Genomic DNA, 19,704 nt, shown 5'->3' on the forward strand with positions numbered 1-19,704 from the left:
CCACGTGCATCAAAGTCCGTTTTTGCGATTCCTTATTTGTGATTTTTAAGGAATCGCAAATAAGGAATCGCAAAACGGGATGCATGATTGAAATAGCATAAAATTTGCGATTCGGTTAAAATTGCAATTTTTACCGAATCGCAAATATTATGCAAATTCCAATTTGCGATTTTGCAATTCCCATTGATTCCTATGGGCCAAAAGGCCCATAGGAATCAATGGGAATTGCGAATTCGCAAATTAGAATTCGCAAAATGTTAATGCATCCCATGGGTGCAGGGGGGGGGTCCAAAGGAACCCCCCCTGAAATGTATTTGGAAGTGCATGTTGCACACACACATGTCCTAAGGACATGTGTGTCTGTAACATGACAGTGTTTTAAAATGCATCTTTGGGCATTTTGACAAATTTTCGCAAATTACCACGAGGTTCAACCTCGTGGTAATTTGCACCCCCTAATTGCGAATTTGCAATTTTAAAAGTAATCATGCATTGCTTTTAAGGAATCGCAAATTTGCGATTCCTTAAAAGCAATCGCATTTTTGGAATTCGCTAAAAATAGCGATTTTACCAAAAATGCTTGATGCATCCCAGAAACCTATTTAGGAATCGCAAACGGCCGAATTTTGCGATTCGCACCGTTTGCACTTCCTAAATAGGTTGATGCATGTGGCTCTAAGTTCAGAAAATGCTGTACTTCAGTTTTCTTCACTGTGAAAGCTTTCAAGGTTTGCTTTTAGCATAAGTACTTTCTTGCGGTGGCGCCAGTAAAACTAAAACTAACTGTGTCATTTATCTTCTGTTTTCTTTTGCAGGTCCAGCCATGTTGAAGCAAGAAGATGTCCTTGCAATCGTCTGGATCGCCGTTTGGAATTCAGGTAAGTTCAAAAGGTCCTAGCAGCTTCTTTCTTCGACGATGTTTAGAAGGTAAAGCGCCTTCTAGAAGACGGGTGTGGCTTTTATAGCCAGGCCACACCCGAAACAGCTGCCATGCACGTTCACGTCCCTGTAGTGAAAATGCGTGCAGTCCTCAGTGCCAGCCAGCTGTCTTCTATGCTGCAGCGCGCACTGAAATGCGTGTAAGCTTTTCTAAAAATGAAAAAACATGTGTGACCCAAAAGGAGAAAACATTGGGGCATATTACCAAGCAATAGCGATAATTATCGCTATTGCTTGGTTAGAGACAAAAATTTACCGCTGAGCTGCGGCGATTTTTTCCGCAAATAAACCTTGGCATTACCAAGGTTTATCGCAAATGCGATAAAAATCGCCGCAATGCATGAATATCGCTGAAAAGTCCGCAATATTCATGCATTACCGAGCTAATGCTCTTAGCCATGTTATCCACCTTCCATTGGATAACATGGCTAAGAACTGCTCAGGGCAGGTGTTAGCTTTTGGAGATATTCGCGCTTAGCGCGAATATCTCCAAAAGTTGGTAATAGGAGATAGCGATGTTAGCGACTGTTTTCAGTCACTAACATCTTGGCACGCCCACTTTGCATGTCATTAGTGATAAATATCACTGACATGCAAAGTGGGCCCCCAGATGGTCGCTATCTCCTACTAGCTGTCGCTAACTGGTGTTAGCAACAGCTAGGTAATTGGGAGATAATTTTATCTCCGCTTTCTTGGCTTTTAAAGCCAAAAAAGCGGAGATAAACCCCCTTGATAATATGCCCCCTTATTCCCTACGACAACGAGCATTAATTTACTAAATAAAAATGAGTGTCCATTGAAATCATAACACAAAGAAAACACAGGCTAAACTAATAACACTTACAGCACGTTCTGATGTGACATTCACGGCAGTGCTGGAGCACGGGATAGGGGTGAGTTTTTTCATTTTAAACTACCTAGAAGTGCAATTATGAAATGCGTGTTTTTGCTCATAGACACCTCTGCAGTGACATAAATTGTCTATTCATGACACCCAGTTAATTTTAGGAATCAAGGTTATAGAAATCCCCGAGCTGAAGATAACCCAGTTCTTGCCAGTCCTGATAAAGCCCTCTGGAGAGTTTAAGACCTCCTACTGCCCCATCCTGCATAGGGGTGTAAGCGTGAAATAAAGGGACATCTCGTGATTTAAAAAATAACTGCATTCTATCAGCCAGTGTCAAGAAGATAACGTTATATGGTGTTTTTTTTAATGTTTCGCCAAACGTAGGAACACAGGGAGTCGAATGGTGCTTTCATTCAACATACGCATCCATTTTTTTAAATCAAAAACAGTATTCTCCTTAACCAATTGGGAAAACAGGTTAAGTAAAGAAACCTGATAATATGTTAAAAAATGTGGGAGTGCCAGTCCTCCTGAAATTACATCAAGTTGTAATATAGAGAACTTAACCCTCGGTTGTTTATTATTCCAAAGGCACTTCCTTATTAATCGATCCAACTCCTTAAAATATTAATTCGGGATTTTCAAAGGCAGATTAATAAATAAAAACAAAAACAGTGGAAGGACCGTCATTTTAACCATTGAGACCCTCCCAACTAAGGACAGTTGAAGTAGAAACCAGTTATCGAATAACTTTTTGACATTCGTGAGCAATCTAGTATAATTCAAAGAAAATAATTGCCCAGAATCATTAGTGACATGTATCCCCAGATATCTAATTGGGTGCGGAGGTTTTAGATGGATGGCAGGTGGGAGATCCAAAGGAGTCGTATTAAACGCTAAAATTTCGGTTTTAGCATGGTTAACTTTGTATCCTTTGATTTGCTTAAAGTTTTGAATTTCATCCAACACATTCTTCAAGTTATATTCCCCTGCCCTCGGATATAAAATGATTGTCTGCATAAAGCTTAATTTTTACCATACCATCAACGGGAGGGACGATACTTATGCTCTTCCGGATCTTCTCAGCTAGGGGTTCGATAAACAATGAAAATAGAAGAGGATTTATCAAATTGCCATCTAGGTCTATTTTTCAAGCTCTTTTTTAATAATAGTGTAAAAGAAACTAGCGAGTGGTCTGAAAACGCGTTGGCGACAATTTCTGCCGGACCCCTAGCAACTAATTTATCCACAAAAAAATAATCCAAACGTGAGGCTGATCTAAATCTACCAGAGTAGCAGGTATATTGGGAGAGAGTAGGATAAGCTAATCTCCAGGGATATGCTACTGAGAAATTTTTTGTTAGGCTATTAATTAATTTTGCGGTTTTAGGTTTTAGCTGACGCTTCATTTTATTTGATGAATCCAGGGCTAGTTTCTGAATAAAATTAAAATCACCCCCCAGAACTAAAACACCTTCCATACTTATTACTAATTGGAAAATTTGGCCAAGTGCTGTGGTATTGTCCTCAATAGGGCATAACAATTTACCAAATTCAGCATTGTTTCCTGCAGCTTGACTTTAACCCACAACCATCTGCCTTTCCCATCTCGCTAGACATCCTTAACAACATGGATGCTGCACATAATTCTCTGCTTTGCTGGACAGCAATAAAAATGGGTGTGGTCATGAGGAGCTCAGCTCGTCATGAGCACACAAGAGGTGTACCTCACCTTTTGCTCGTCATGAGCATCGAAGGGGTGAACCTGCCAGTCAAGTGTGTTTGTAAGTAGAATCCCTACCCCTCGAATGGCTACATTGGCAGATGAAAAAAATGCCTGAGAATACCTTTTGGGAAGTACTATCTTAGGGTTATCAGATCTAAAATGAGTTTCCTGTAAGATCACAATCTCGATGGAAAGAGAAGTAACCCAATTTAAAAAAGCAACACTTTTCCACGGGTTAAGTAATCCATTAACATTACAGGAAACAATTTTCACATTCTGCATTTAAACATATTTATCTGTAAATCTGAATATTCCAAAGTAACATGGCCTACACTGAGTAAAAGTAAATCTGTAAAATCGTTTACATTTTTCCTGTTAATTTTTCACTGCAACTATGCACCCCCCACTAAAAAAGAAAAAACCCAACAACCCTGAACCAACCCTCATCCCCCAGAAATGTGGTCAACCCTTCCGGTCCCGCATCCCACATCTCTCCCTCCCTTAGCCAATGAGGTGCCCTGTAACTGCACCGAGGTGATCCCCCCACCCATGCAACAAAGGAGACCTAAATAACATGGTGGACGAGAATCAAAACGTAAAGCAAACTGACAAAGTTAAACACAACCAACACAAATTCATCTTGCCGTAGTAATCTCACTCAGAAGCTCCTGAGCTTCTTCTACCTGTGAAAGCATATGGATCTTTCCCTTAGCCAGCACCCTTAGTTTAGATTGTTGTGCAATGGATGCCTGTACTCCTTGGGCCTCAAATAAATTCAAAAGGGTAACGAATTCTTTATGTTTACCTGCTGCTCCTGCAAACATGTCTGGAAAAATTCTACAAGTAATACCCTCGCTGTCTCTGCTGAATAGCTTTAGTCAGGACGTTCCCTTTAATTCTATAGTCAGCAAAGTTAATTAGGATTGTGCTGGGATATTTAGAGCCAGGGATGGGGTAGGCTGGGACCCGATGAGCCCTGGTTAATGTCAGATCCCCAGTAAAACCAGGTAGCACTTTTTGTTTAAGGAGGGCTTGAACCCAGAGGAGGGTATTGATCCCCTCGCTCCCCTCCGACACTCCCATGCTTCTAAGGTTAGAACGGCGTGAGTGATTTTCCAAGTCTTCCAGCTTATTCTCCAGAGCAGTCTTCTCCGCCATCACAGTATTTATTTTCTGAATTGTAGTGCTCATCTGATCTTCTAAATGAGCTATCCTCATTTCTGCCTCATCAAGTCTGATGGTGATGCCAGAGATCGTTTCTTTGATTTTTTTCCGCTTGAGATGAAATGCGGCAGTCTCCAGTGCCTGGGAATTTTTCATATCTCTGATCTCCTCCAAAATTAGATTAAGCAAAGTCTTAATTTCCACATGTTGTGTGTTACCCCCGGTGGACAAAAGTTGCAATTCTTCTTGTGGATTTTGAATCCCTGCATTAACAGCTTGACCCAACGATTCTGGGCCCCTCTCCATTATTGCACAAGGAATTTACGGTATGTGCTGCAGACTCTCTCAAAGCTGCTCTGAGATGGTATCTCTGATGGAGACCTGCTGGGGGGGTGAATGCTGAACAAATGAGGTTGATGGACTTGCCTGGAGGGTCAGCAATGTTTCCCCCTCAGGATAGGAGGATATTAAAGGTATGGGAGACATTAATGGGACGTGGGAAGTTTGAAAAATATTTAACCTCTCAGAAGGAGTTCCTGCTGACTCTTCCCCTGAGGTTACTGACAAGGCTGTACTTAGATGTGCCAAGTCTTGGGTGGCTAACGACTGGGTGCTCTTCTTAGCAAATAAGGGAAAATCTTTGGAGATTTTTAATTGTGCCTTAATGGTTCCACGCGTGGTCTCACTCAGCTTGCTGGACTGGGCTTTTTCCCCTTCGTTAGGACCATCTCCCCTTCCCCCTTGCTGTGACTGTGGCTCATGAGGTGGCTCAAACAAATCTTCTGTAGAGCTCTCAGAGCTTGAATTCAGTCCTGAGCAATTAATCAGACCTGCCTCTTTGGTCAAAGTCTGTGCACCTTTTGCTTGTACCATTCGTTTTTTGGCTTTCAACACAGTCGCCCCATCCACTTTTGCAACGGCATTGGCTTGTTTCAGATGTCTGCCCATCTTATATATTTGTAATTTATTTTTTCCTTCTCAGCAGCCTCAAGCCATCAAGTACTGATGTCAGGGCTAAACAAAAGCCACTCTCTCGCCTCTCTGGGGGCTCACCAGCAGACCTAATAAGCTTAACTCGCAGTAGTTTAAATGTAAAAAAAAAAACCCAGCCACACTGCGGAACCTTTTGTGCCCAAAGTACCTCAATCAGGAATATAAATTGGGCTGTGGACATTTTTTTTAATGCTCTCACCGAGCACGGACACAGCTCCTACCAGCGCCACCAGCCTCCAGCCTCCAGCACTTTAGCAGCTCACATACCTCCTTAACTGTCTAGGATTCAGTCTCTGTGTCCTCTGGCTGCCCTTTCATCAGAGTTATGAGATCAAATTAGGCTTTGTTTTGGCTCCAGGGCTTCTGACACAAATGCTTGGTTCACATTAGCTTATTTCTGCCGCTCTGGGACCGAGAAAAAGTCCTGCCAGCGTCTCGACGTTCTCCGTGCCTCTGAGCAATCCACCATTACAGCCTTCACTGCTGTCTCCTCTACAGTGGGCGGGGCAAGAATCACCTGATCCACAGAGCAGCTAGAGTCTCCATAGCATCTGCTTAATGTGCACAACTACCAGACTTTGAGGAAGATGATGAAGAGCAAACGCAAGGCAAGAACACAACTTCACCTGTGCGCAGAACACCAAGATAATTTAGAGTCCTACAATGTTCAATTCACAATGATGATATCTCTGATGACATGTCAGACAGGATACAATTGCTTGGTGGGCTTGAGAAATCAATCATCATAGTACAGCACCTGCAAGCCAAACAGATAAGAGTGAATAGGCATCTGCAAAGCATGTCATGTCCAATACTGAAATTGTAGAAACATCAAGAGCTTTGGATAGCTGCCATGGGTAAAGAGCACTGTATGCAAAGCCTCAGGCACAAGCAGCACATGGCACGCTATGACGAACTTAAAAAATCAATTAACCGATTGGCAGTAGCCACCACCACTGTTGCCAGAGAACTGTGAACATCCAAAATGACATGGAGTACTGCTGCCAAGACATAGAACACGGCCTGGTCCAAGTGACCACAGTTCTGGAGTAAATTTATACACACAAGCTGTCAGTTCCAAACACAGTACCATAACCTGAAAGCAAAGACAGCTCTAGCCTCAGTTGCATACCTGTCCCAAATGGATGCTGTACGAGGCAAACACGCAAACACACATCTGGCACAGATATATCTCCACCTCCACAGCCAAGTCCTTGTGCTAAGGCTCCCAACACCAGAGGTCATAAAAAGTAAGTTTTGCATGCACTCACATCATGTTGCATGATTGTTCTGTTTGTGTTCTCAAACTTTGTTGCTTTATTTAAACAATAACATCCTTTAAGGATACAGTTAATGATACACAATTGCAAAACATAATTACACCCTTAATAAAAGGTTATCTCTCAGTATTGGAACAACATTACTATCATGTTTGTTGGCTATTTTTTAGGTGTGCTCACCATTCTTACCTTAAAAACAGTTGTCTGTGATCTCTGTGCATGGCACTCGACCATCTGCTGCATGTGTCCCCATCCTGCTGAATCTGTAGTGGTGGTAGTTCATCATCTGAGTTTGATTCTGGCTCTCTGTTGATATTGTCAATACATTCCTCTTGGCTCTGTTGTGATGGACAGCCATAGTGCTCTACCAGACTTATGTAAGCATCTAAAATGTGTTTTCAGTATTCCAAATGTCCATTCAATTATTGATCGTGTTGTTTTATGTGCCCTACTTACTGCCTTTCAAATAATGTTCTTGGATTCAAATATGGAGTCAGTATCCAAGAGCGCAAGGCATATGCACTGTCTCCATAAATAGTATGAGAAGCAGAAACATATAGAATATTTTATAAACATGAGGTTAAACACTGTATGAATTGCGTGTGTAATCCTCTTACCAAGTAAAAAAACATCTCCAAATTCACCCTGAGACAGACGATTATTCATTCCAATGTGGCGGAACACAAAGGAGTAATGTGTGGTGCCTGGGAATCTGGTTACAAGGTCAGTAATGATGCATGAGGCGTAACACACTCCCTGAACATTGAGTGAATGGGTGCTTTTCCTGTTTATATAAAATAATTCATTTTCAGGAGGGGGACATTTGGCAATATGTGTAGCATCAACACAACCAATAATATTTGGAAACTGTGCTACCCTATAAAACATCATTTTGGTGTAATGTTTATCTTGGTGAGAAAACAAATTGGTACAATTTGCCAAACATGATGTCCAAACAACAATAAAACAAGCATTTACAATGCAATGGTTTTGCCTTTGACAAAGTTAGAGCTATTGGCATTGTAAATGTCAAAATTTTCACCTATGTTTTTTTTTGTAAAACAGATAAAGAAATGGCTTTGTCGTTTACTAGTAAATAGCTTTATGGTTACGAAATGTGAGACCTATTGCATTTGCACTTATACACACATATAGGTATATGTACACAGAGCTATACACACACACACACACAGAGCTCCTCCTCTACACACATTGACAGGCTTTGTATACACAGCTACATACACACACAGCTACAGACATGCACAGTTATACAGACAGACACAGTTCCACACACACACAGTATTATACATACATAGCATCACACACACATAGCATTACACACAGACAGCATCACTCAGCTCCTGGGCACATATCTGCACACATACACAGCTACAGACACACACAGCCACACATTGCTACACACATACACATAGCATAATACACACATAGCATCACACACACAGCATCACTTAGTTCTTGTACACAAAAACCATGTGCCCATCTGAGGGCCATTGTTTGTACTAACACTGCCCTTTTGTTTGGCATGGACCTTGCTTCCGACAATTTTTTTTTATTACACGGGACTATTCACATTGCTTGCCTGATCCACCTTGTAATTAAATGTCTATGGTAGAAAGCAAGTACAAGGGGGAATTCTGCGGCAATAGCTCTGTCTGCCTAAGCTATGGATATTACACAAAAAAGTCCATTGCTACCTAATTGCAAGTATGTATTTACAGTGACATTACTTCCCGGTGAACAGTACACCTATAAGAGCATAACAAAATGATTTCGTTTTGCCATTCGCTCACTTCCCTTTAGTGAATCGAGCACTTGCTTTCACGAAGAGTATGTCATTTGCCGATCCTGGGCCAAATCAGCCTTTCATCCTTCCAAGTTTCAAAGATGGCAAAGGAGTTGTGAAAGAGTACAGTACCGTGGGAGCAAGTGCTATATAAAACAAGCATTTACAATGCAACGGAGGGGGGGCGGAAAGGCACGGAGAGCGGGAGAGCGGGAGGGGGGCGGGAACGGCCACACACTGACAGGGGGGGGGGCGGTAACAGACACACGAGGCAGCGGTAGGGGGGCGGGAACTGGGTCCGGAGACACGGAGAGGGGGTGGGAACGGGCAAAGAGCGGGAGAGGGGGTGGGAACGGGCAAACAATTTTTTTTTATTACACTGGACTATTCACATTGCTTGCCTGATCCACCTTGTAATTAAATGTCTATGGTAGAAAGCAAGTACAAGGGGGAATTCTGCGGCGATAGCTCTGTCTGCCTAAGCTATGGATATTACACAAAAAGTCCATTGCTACCTAATTGCAAGTATGTATTTACAGTGACATTACTTCCCGGTGAACAGTACACCTATAAGAGCATAACAAAATGATTTCGTTTTGCCATTCGCTCACTTCCCTTTAGTGAATCGAGCACTTGCTTTCACGAAGAGTATGTCATTTGCCGATCCTGGGCCAAATCAGCCTTTCATCCTTCCAAGTTTCAAAGATGGCAAAGGAGTTGTGAAAGAGTACACTACCGTGGGAGCAAGTGCTATATAAAACAAGCATTTACAATGCAACCGGAGGGGGGGCAGAAAGGCGCGGGAGAGCGGGAGGGGGCGGGAACGGCCACACACTGACAGGGGGGGGCGGGAACAGACACACGAGGCAGCGGTAGGGGGGCGGGAATGGGGTCCGGAGACACGGAGAGGGGGTGGGAACGGGCAAAGAGCGGGAGAGGGGGTGGGAACGGGCAAACAATTTTTTTTTATTACACGGGACTATTCACATTGCTTGCCTGATCCACCTTGTAATTAAATGTCTATGGTAGAAAGCAAGTACAAGGGGGAATTCTGCGGCGATAGCTCTGTCTGCCTAAGCTATGGATATTACACAAAAAAGTCCATTGCTACCTAATTGCAAGTATGTATTTACAGTGACATTACTTCCCGGTGAACAGTACACCTATAAGAGCATAACAAAATGACTTCGTTTTGCCATTCGCTCACTTCCCTTTAGTGAATCGAGCACTTGCTTTCACGAAGAGTATGTCATTTGCCGATCCTGGGCCAAATCAGCCTTTCATCCTTCCAAGTTTCAAAGATGGCAAAGGAGTTGTGAAAGAGTACAGTACCGTGGGAGCAAGTGCTATATAAAACAAGCATTTACAATGCAACGGAGGGGGGGCAGAAAGGCGCGGGAGAGCGGGAGGGGGGCGGGAACGGCCACACACTGACAGGGGGGGGCGGGAACAGACACACGAGGCAGCGGTAGGGGGGCGGGAACGGGGTCCGGAGACACGGAGAGGGGGTGGGAACGGGCAAAGAGCGGGAGAGGGGGTGGGAACGGGCAAACAATTTTTTTTTATTACACTGGACTATTCACATTGCTTGCCTGATCCACCTTGTAATTAAATGTCTATGGTAGAAAGCAAGTACAAGGGGGAATTCTGCGGCGATAGCTCTGTCTGCCTAAGCTATGGATATTACACAAAAAAGTCCATTGCTACCTAATTGCAAGTATGTATTTACAGTGACATTACTTCCCGGTGAACAGTACACCTATAAGAGCATAACAAAATGATTTCGTTTTGCCATTCGCTCACTTCCCTTTAGTGAATCGAGCACTTGCTTTCACGAAGAGTATGTCATTTGCCGATCCTGGGCCAAATCAGCCTTTCATCCTTCCAAGTTTCAAAGATGGCAAAGGAGTTGTGAAAGAGTACAGTACCGTGGGAGCAAGTGCTATATAAAACAAGCATTTACAATGCAACGGAGGGGGCCGGAAAGGCACGGAGAGCGGGAGGGGGAGGGGGGGGCGGGAACAGACACACACGGACAAAGCAAAATCACCGGCAGCCAATCACAGCGCGGCCCGGGAAATGACGTCACGGAGGTGTCCTGGGCCGGCAGCCAATCACAGCGCGGCCCCGGACACGCGGCAACAAGGGGCGGGGCTTAAAAAAGCCAGAGAAACGTCCCCGAATCGCGTTTTCCCCGAGAAAGCGTGATTGACAGCCTCTGTCTCCCAATGGCTAGCCTCCATTTATGGAGCTAGCCAATGAGAGACAGAGGCGGGTCCTCAAGCCGACATTGAACTCAAGAGGTTTTTTAGCGCATGCGCACTACGTGCGCACTTGCAGGCAAAACCTAAAAAATTGAAAATGCACTTTGTGGCACTCTCCCTGCCACTGCTATAACTCCCTGTTAACTGCCAGAAGTTAAAAAGTATAGAAAACACAATACCTGCACAAATGGTGGGATTGCATTGCTTCAGAATGTTGGGGTTTGTGGCTGAGGATGTAATTCGGCAATTAAATCCAAAATGACCTCACTACTTAGTCTATACTTCTCATAAATCTCCTCCTTAGTCTCTTCAAACAGGATGACCCTCACCCTAAATATCCTCTCCTGTCTCCTGTCTCCTTCTCCTTCTCTGCCTCCCAGTGAAAATCCTCATCCTCCTCACCAAGACAGAGAGAGCCGCGCTTCTAACAGATCCAGATGCATTTTAGAAGACTTCTTATAGTTTTCACCTGATTACCACCATTTCCTAAATGGCCATTTTGCAACTAATCACAATTATAAAATCCTTTCTACATAGTCTTAGCTAATCGCTATTTTGTAAAACCAGTTTCCAGTTTCCAATTTCGAAATGCAAAAAATATGATTCCTACATGATCGAAATCACAAATTGGACAATCAAAAATGTATTTTGTATGCACAAACACACCATTTCGCATTTCCAAACGGCAGTAGTAGTGATTCACACTGTTAGGAAATGCCACATGGCTTAGTATATATGGCCCTTAGTGCTCTGCTTGTTCAGCAAAATACCTAAAATGATGCAATTTTGCGTAATTACACATCATTCATTGTAAAAATGTACAACAAACACATGGGAACAACAGAACACAACAGCTGTTGTTTGTGGTGCTTTTGTTTTTTTTTAACAAAAAAAAAGCCTCACGTCACAAAGGCGTATTCCATTCTAAAATATAGCACTAAAGGGTAGATGCATCATTGTTTCCATTTGCGATTTCTAAATTGCGAAAATTAAGGAATCGCAATTTATTGTCACTAAAACTGAGTGACAATATCCTCAGTTTTAGACACTCCCTGAAAACCTGGCTCTTCTCTCAGGCGCACTGCTGAGCTGCTTCATTTCTCCTTTGACCGTCGCGCTGCGTTCCTTCCTACAGCGCCATGAAGCCCCCGGGCGTACGAGCGCTTAACAAATCCATATTAACATTAACATTAACAAATGGCAATGCATGAAAATTTCGCAATTTTTTTTGCGATTCTGTATTTTTCCTTAATTGCGATTCACAATTTGCGAATCGCAATTAAGGAAACCCTTCCCATTGATTCCTATGGGCCAAAAGGCCCATAGGAATGAATGGGAAGGCAATCACATTTTGCGAATTCCATTTTGCGAATCGCAAAATGTGAATGCAATTTCAAGGGTGCAGGGGGGTGTCCAAAGAACCCCTCCCTGCACCCCTGAAACTTAACTTTAAGATCCATTTACACACACACATGCCCTTGGGGCATGTGTGTGTGTAAATTTAAACTTTCAAAAATGCAATTTGTGCATATTTGGAAGTTTTCAGTAATTTAGCATGAAGTTCAACTTCATGCTATTTTACCCATTCCAAACTGCGAATTCGCAATTTTAAAATAATCATGCATAGCATTTAAGAAATCTCAAATTGCGATTTCTTAAATGCAATCGCAATTTTAGAAATCGCAACATGGTTGCGATTCCTAAAATTGCGAAATGCATGATGCATTCCAAATTGGTGAATTGCATTCGCAAACGGCCGAAAAAAATGTGATTCGCACCGTTTGCGAATGCAATTCAGTTTGATGCATCTAGGCATAAATGACAGATTTACATTTTGTGTATTTTACTTAATTTTTCCACAATTTGGCGGAATTACTCAAAGGCAAATGGCAAAGATTTCACACACCCATACTGGAAAGGAGGGGTTTTTCTCAACACAAGCACACATATCTAACTGAAACACATTTCAACTCCATCAATGTGCAAGCTGTCTACAATGCCATAGGCTGATTCACTGATGTGTACACATATAGCAGCAGTCATGTCTTGCGTGTCAAATGGTTGTTGGGGATTTCAATGAGATCTGGCTCATTGGTAAGTAATAACACTTCACACAAACCTACATGGCATCTCAAACATAAGCATAAGCAACACTAAAACACAATGCACACACATCACCCTCAAATTGTTTTGAATTTTAATAGGCATGATGACATTTAGATTAGATGTCTCTTTGTAAACATTCAATTTGTCTTTGTTGTAGGAGATGCTGGATATGCTCTCTCCTGATCTGATCCAACCACACTCCCGAACAGAGGTACATTACGGCAGACATACGTACACAAGCTATCATTGACACACTTTTAGGATTATCAAGTCGTGATTCAAGTGTCTTGGCACTATGGGGCGGATGCTGATGTACTCCCCAAATGTTGGATGCAACATTGTTGTTTCCTGTTGCGTGTTGCACAACACCAGCATGTGACAGGGCTTATATATAAAATAGGACACTGACCTACACCGATATTAAGGGACTCGTAGTTAGGTACATAAAACCGTTTATTTTAGTTTTATCACACAATTTATCAATACAATAAGCTCCAATCTCAACAATGTCTCCTTTGTTAAATGCCTCATTCAAAAAATATTTCAGCAGATCACATTTTTAACTATGTGGATGGGCAGAAATATTAGTAACAACACTTAGGATGACAGGTTTGTTAAAGACTCCACAATGTCAGGTTGTGTATTTTGATTTAAATTATGCCTTTTATGTTATGTTGATATGCATTATTGAACATTAGAATTCAAACATCTCTTTTTTCTAGCAATTCTTTTTAGCAGACTGGGCTGGTGAAGGTTCATCCCAGCAGGACATGGGACATGAAAGAAGATTCTCTACTTAGGCATGAGGAGTTTCCACCATGAGTGAGGAGAAGGATGCCACCACTAGCAGGGGTATTGCACCCACCTGGAGACTGACAAGATCTCTCACAAAAAGACGATTGGTAGAAGTTGAAGAGTCAACTGGGGATGCAGAGGATGTGTATACCACAGCCGTGAGGATTCAGATTTGGCCTTGAAAAACAGCAACCTGTGGGGTGCAGAAGGACCGGCCCCAGCACCATCTGAGTCTCCACCCAACCCCTACTTAGTTCCAGAGGCCAAGGGCTGCAGTTGTACCACCTGCACAGGCATCATCTCCTTTTCCCAGTGCCCACCCAGAAGAACACCAAGGGGCTTATTTATGATCCCCTTGCGACACATTTGCGCCACCATTACGCCACTTTTTTGTGACACAGCAGCGGTGTAAACAATGTGCCAAGTTAGGCCATATTTACAAAGTGTACAAGAGGGCAGCAGGATGCGGGGCTGGAGTGTCCTTACTCCTTAGAATGTTGTGGTCTCATTTTCAGTGCACCCTCCTTGCAGGGATGCAACACTTTTCATAAATGAGGCCCCAATATTCTAAGGACTAAGGATACTCCAGTGCCCGACACCCTGCTGTCCTCTTGTGCAGCCCATTCCCTTTCCCAATAAAATGTGTCCTTGACTGCCCTGAAGGAGGCCTTGAGGCCATATAGTGAGTTTCTGAGAGTAATGCCTCTGGAGAGTGAGGGTTTAGTTGGAGAGGTCCAGCTATTCTGAGAGATGATCACTGAACAGTTCTGAACTGTATGTGGCTTTATGCCATTCTTGATAGCAAGTCTTACATCTCATATGCCTCCCAAACCTCCACAACACCTATTGTCCTGTCTTCTATTTTGTCTGTTATTTATTTATTATTTTATTTACATGTACAGATGTGTGTCAATGCAAGATTCAGAGGGACCTCATCTTCAGTCAGGCAGGTGCAGGGAAATGCAGAGTGCAGGTACACGAGCCTCAACGATTATCAGCGCTGCACATCTCAGGTCCTATGCACTGGCAGCAATAGAGCCAAGCTGACTTCAATGTGCCCTTCATGAGTGGTTGCTCTTTGAACCTGCAACTGTTTCATGCTCCACCATCTTGCCAGGTCTTCTCATGGCCAGTTTATGAATGCTGGATATAGTCTCTGGATGAATAAGGCATATTCCCCCCTGACTGGACAGTCCACTTCTGGGTCCTTCCTCAGTCATGGGATTTAATTCCTAAACCTAAAAGGGAGGCAGCCAAGATTGCTGTCTTTAGCTCCCTACACAGTATGCAGAGCTCCAAGAGTAAAGGGTGAACTCTTCAGGGGCCAGTTGATATCAGTCCTGGAATTACAACTTAGACAGTTACTTACAGAAGCACAAAGCTCAACTTTCAGTGGCAGGGCAGGCAGCACCTCTTTACTGCAAGAGGTGGTATGCTTAGCCTTGCCATTGAGTCAGTTACACAAGCCAGGCCACAGCCTGACCTTCTGGAACATCTTTAGCCAGGGTCAGTGAATAAAAAAGCTTTCACCTCCTTCTTAAGAAATATATATTCAAACCAGGGACATGCATTTGTGTTTATGAAAATATTGTAGAGGTACCGGGGAACTAATAAAAGTACCTCAGTTGGGATTCAGGCAGAGACAGGAGACTGTTACAGCCTTTTATGACTAACCTAATGGAGTACTCGGTGGACCTCCGAGTTGAATAAATACTGATGGTTCTTTAACATGGTTGCTGCACCCCATATGTTCTCAAGAACTCTCATGAATGTTACACATGCCTTTATGGGTGAAAGAGGATACCTTTAATGAAATATTGCACACATGTAACAAAGAAAGCAAGTATATAGTCTCCCCACTGGGCTTCATGTAAAAGAGTCTGAACCCATGTCTTTAGCCAGCTGCCAGCAAACACTTGAATGCTCATAGCCTGGTCATTAGGGAGGCATTCACCCACATCAAAAAGACTGACACTTTGGGTGGACTTCAATCTTCTTAACCATCTTTTGTCCAGCAACATACCACAATCTTTTGAAGCATTTGGCTGAAGACTTGTGATGTGTTCTCCTGCACAAGAAAACTAACCAGGGAAGTGGTCTTTTCCCATTGACCACATCAGTAGACCAGCTCAAGAAGATGAACTCTAGATGCATCCAGAGCTTAGGGCTGTCTGGGCAGAATATACATCCTTAGTGAGAATTATGGAATGATGGTCATCATCTTAAGATCTGGGAAACTGTGCATGTTGTGGCATTCCACATCACTAGCAGAACAAAGTGTGCAGCATGTAAGGTGGACTAGAATTGGATTTTATCCCTCCAAAGTTTGAAATGAGTCACAAAAGTGGCTGGCGGACCGGGTCCGCCTACCACTAACTTTGTACCTAAGTGTAGTAGGAGATCATCTTCCAACTTCAGAGGAGCTCTGCCCTCCAGGACAGAGGAAATGACGGATAAGGAGCTGGGCTCAGTTGCTTCATTTCTTTACTTGTAGGTGTTAAAGTGTAGGACTAAGAATGGAATGCTGCTGGTAACTGGACCTGAGGACAAGATGCTAGACTACCCTGCAAACTGATGACATGTCCTAACATATCCCTAGGATTGTGATGGCTTGGCTGCCTTGAGCCCTGCCATGAAGCCCCCTGCATGAAAGAGAGGAGGCTGCTGGTGATCAAAGTGATGTAGCCAACCCCAATACTGGCCCTGCACAAAATGAGTGAGACTGATCCTTCCTACCTTCCTAGAGGTCTCCTCTGGAGAGACGTCAGTGCTCCCAATGCTGCTGCCACAAGGGACGTTGGGACGAGACTCCAGAGCAAATTTGTGGTGGATGCCTGAGGTGTGCTCCCTCCCCAAGCAGGCTACTGTCTATGGACATGACAATGTCTGTAGCCTTGCTGTTCACCTGGCACTGTCTCAAGCTTGACCACAAAGGTGTAATCTCCCCTTATTGTGCTTATGAAGATTACACCCCCACCCCTAGCGACACACCAGTTGCCACCAGTCCACCAAGCTGCAGCAATTGTCTGAGTATAGCGCTGTGGATGTGAGCAGTTAGATAGGTGACTTGGTGCACCAGAGCCACCAGGAATTCAGCAACACACACTGACCCACACAGGGAAGACTAAACCGATAGAATTTACTACCTGAGTGGCTTCATAAATCTGGAGTAACGCAACGCATCGTAAATCACTGCATTGCGTTACTCTGCCCTGAGAAAAAGTGTTCCAAGGATATTGCGTGGGTGTTCCCACACATCTCCTATTTTATTTTGCATTCACAGATTTACCAGAACTGGTAGACCTGAGAATGTGTCAATGTCAAAAAGGTATGCCTTTTCAGGCGAGGCGTAACAAGGAGAAATATCTTTATTACTTCTCGTTACTTCCTCTTTTTATGTGTGATGCATTATATGTCTCTCAGGATTGTTTTTGTGTAGTAAGGTGTCCCTTCCTACACAAAAAAATTCTGCATGCAAATCCGGCAATCTTGCATGATGGTGCAAGGGTGCCTGCATTAGCGCAGTACAGTTCATTGTGTACCAGCACACGTGTGAGGACACAAATGCTCCATGTTCTGTTAAGTGTGGTGCATTCCTTCCCTTTTCAAGTTTGCAAATTGACTTGCTGTGCTGCGTTGAGTTGCAATCCCATTAATATGGCCCAAAGTGCACAAGCCACATTTGGTAAGTTAAAGACGCCAGCAGTGAAAAGGTCATATTACAGCACCAGGACAGATTTGCATGTATTTGATCCTTGTCTCTAAGTAAATCTCAAGAACCAATGGACCAGAAATGGGCTGTTGTGAAGTCCAGTGTCTAAGAATGGTTTGAGCATTTTGACTCTATTGCACTATTCGTAAAACCTAAACCTGCAGTGAACAAAGAGTTTTTCATTTTTAAAAACAGCACCATCTGTGCATGTATTAATTCTGTAGTGTAGCATATTTTGCCTATAGCAGGATATGTTTATAAAATTGCCACTTCTAAATAAGGATTTCTACATTCATGTGATTTAAATCTTTTCTGAATGACACACGCCATGGAGTAAATATGATCTAGGACATGTGCTTGTTTATGTCTTAGTATACATTGATTATACTTCAGTGAGACTGAGAAACAGTTATTTTCTAATACTGTACTATTTAAGTGCATCAGAATGAAAATGGTATTTCAATTTCTGCAGGCAGAGCTGTGCCTCCCAGAGCCGAGAATGTCCTACAAAGAAAGAGAGCAGGAGAGTTAAGACAGAATAAGTCATTGTTCTGACAGCTGCCTCCCACACAGAGAATGTCCTACAAAGAGAGACAGAGTAGGAGAGGTCAGACTGAAGAGGTTACCAGTCCTGGCAGCTTTCTCCCCCACCCAAGAAGGTAATAAAAAGAGAGAGCTGAAGAGCATAGACAGAAGAGCTCACCAGTCCCAGCAGCTACCTGAGAAAGTCCTACAAAGAGAGAGCAGGAAAGGTCAGACAGAAGGGGTCACCAGTCCTGGAAGATGCCTACCACACCCAAGAATGTCCAACAAAATGAGAGAAGAGGAGTGGTCAGACTGAAGAGGTTGCCAGTCCTGGCACTGTCTCCAACACCCAAGAAGGTCACAGAGAGAGAGAGAGAGAGAGAGAGAGAGAGAGCAGCAGAGGTCAGAGAGAAGAGGTCATCAGTCCTGGCATCTGCCTCCCACATTGGAGAAGGTCCTACAAAGAAAGAGAGCAGGAGAGGTCATATAGAAGAAGTCACCAGTCCTGGGAGCTGCCTCTAACTCCCGAGAATGGCTTACAAAGTGAGAGTGCAGAAGAGGTCGGACAAAAGATTGTACTAGTCCAGGCAGCTGCCTCCCTCACCTGAGAATGTCCTACAAAGAGATAGATAGTGGGTAATGTCAGACAGAAGAAGTCACCAGGCCTGACAGCTGCCTCTCACACCAGAGAATGTCCTACAAAGAAAGAGAGAGTAGGGGAGGTCAGACAGAAGAGGTTACCAGTCCGGCAGCTGTCTTCTACACCCAAGAATGTCCTACAAAGGGAAAAAGCTGGAGATGTCAGACAGAAGGTGTTACAAGTCCTGTCAGCCTTCTCCCACACCAGGGAACCAGTCCTGGCACCTGCCTACCTGTGAGGATCCGCCGCTCCACACAATCATGCTCATGTTCAGGGTGATTTTCTTGCCTTCTAGGGCGTTGGGGTCTATCGTCCCCACCTTTATCATTCGGAATTCCCGATCTGGTGTGATCTGAAGATTGAGGATATTGAAGGAGGCTGGGGCGTCTCCATGCTCATCAAAGAATATGTCATGCCCACTGTGGCTCTTGAATTTCAGATTCTTCAGATAACGGTGAATCTACAACAAACAACAAAACATAATTAATACAAGAAAGATGTTCTTCTCCTCTACACTTCTCTCTTCTGCTCACTCCTCCCAGGTCTGATCCACCTCCTCATCTTACACTTGATATTCCATCACCTCCAGTGAGTCTACTTTCCGAATCATCCAATATTGGTCTTATCCTGTCAGGAGTCACGATGTACTACAATAGATTCCCCAAGAGCCCTATTATCCATGAGCTCTTTCAGCATGGTGGGTTTTCTGCTTGCTCCAGGCCAGGGCATTCTCATACAATAGAAGATTTTGCATCTCCCTCTGTGTGCCTTGGGGAGCAGTACACATGATGCCAGAGGCCTTTTGAGAACCCTGGGATGATGGCCCCTAACCTGCCTCCAAGTACAGGTCAAGGGTGCACCAGAAGCCCCCTAGAGAGTGTCCCTGTTGAGGTACCATTTATTTGGACT

General features: G+C 43.6%; 1 protein-coding gene across 1 annotated transcript in view; it reads right to left on the reverse strand.

Moving 5' to 3' along the window:
- Positions 1-19,704, reverse strand: part of LOC147693327 (extracellular calcium-sensing receptor-like) — a 130,643-nt gene that overhangs the window by 105,826 nt on the left and 5,113 nt on the right. Inside the window, exon 2 of the mRNA XM_086935932.1 lies at positions 19,028-19,255. Within this exon, the coding sequence (XP_086792058.1) occupies positions 19,028-19,255 (228 nt within the window). The remainder of the gene's footprint in view (positions 1-19,027; positions 19,256-19,704) is intronic.

The sequence above is a fragment of the Lissotriton vulgaris genome, chromosome 8 (assembly GCF_964263255.1).
Source record: "Lissotriton vulgaris chromosome 8, aLisVul1.2, whole genome shotgun sequence".
Classification (NCBI taxonomy): Eukaryota; Metazoa; Chordata; class Amphibia; order Caudata; family Salamandridae; genus Lissotriton; species Lissotriton vulgaris.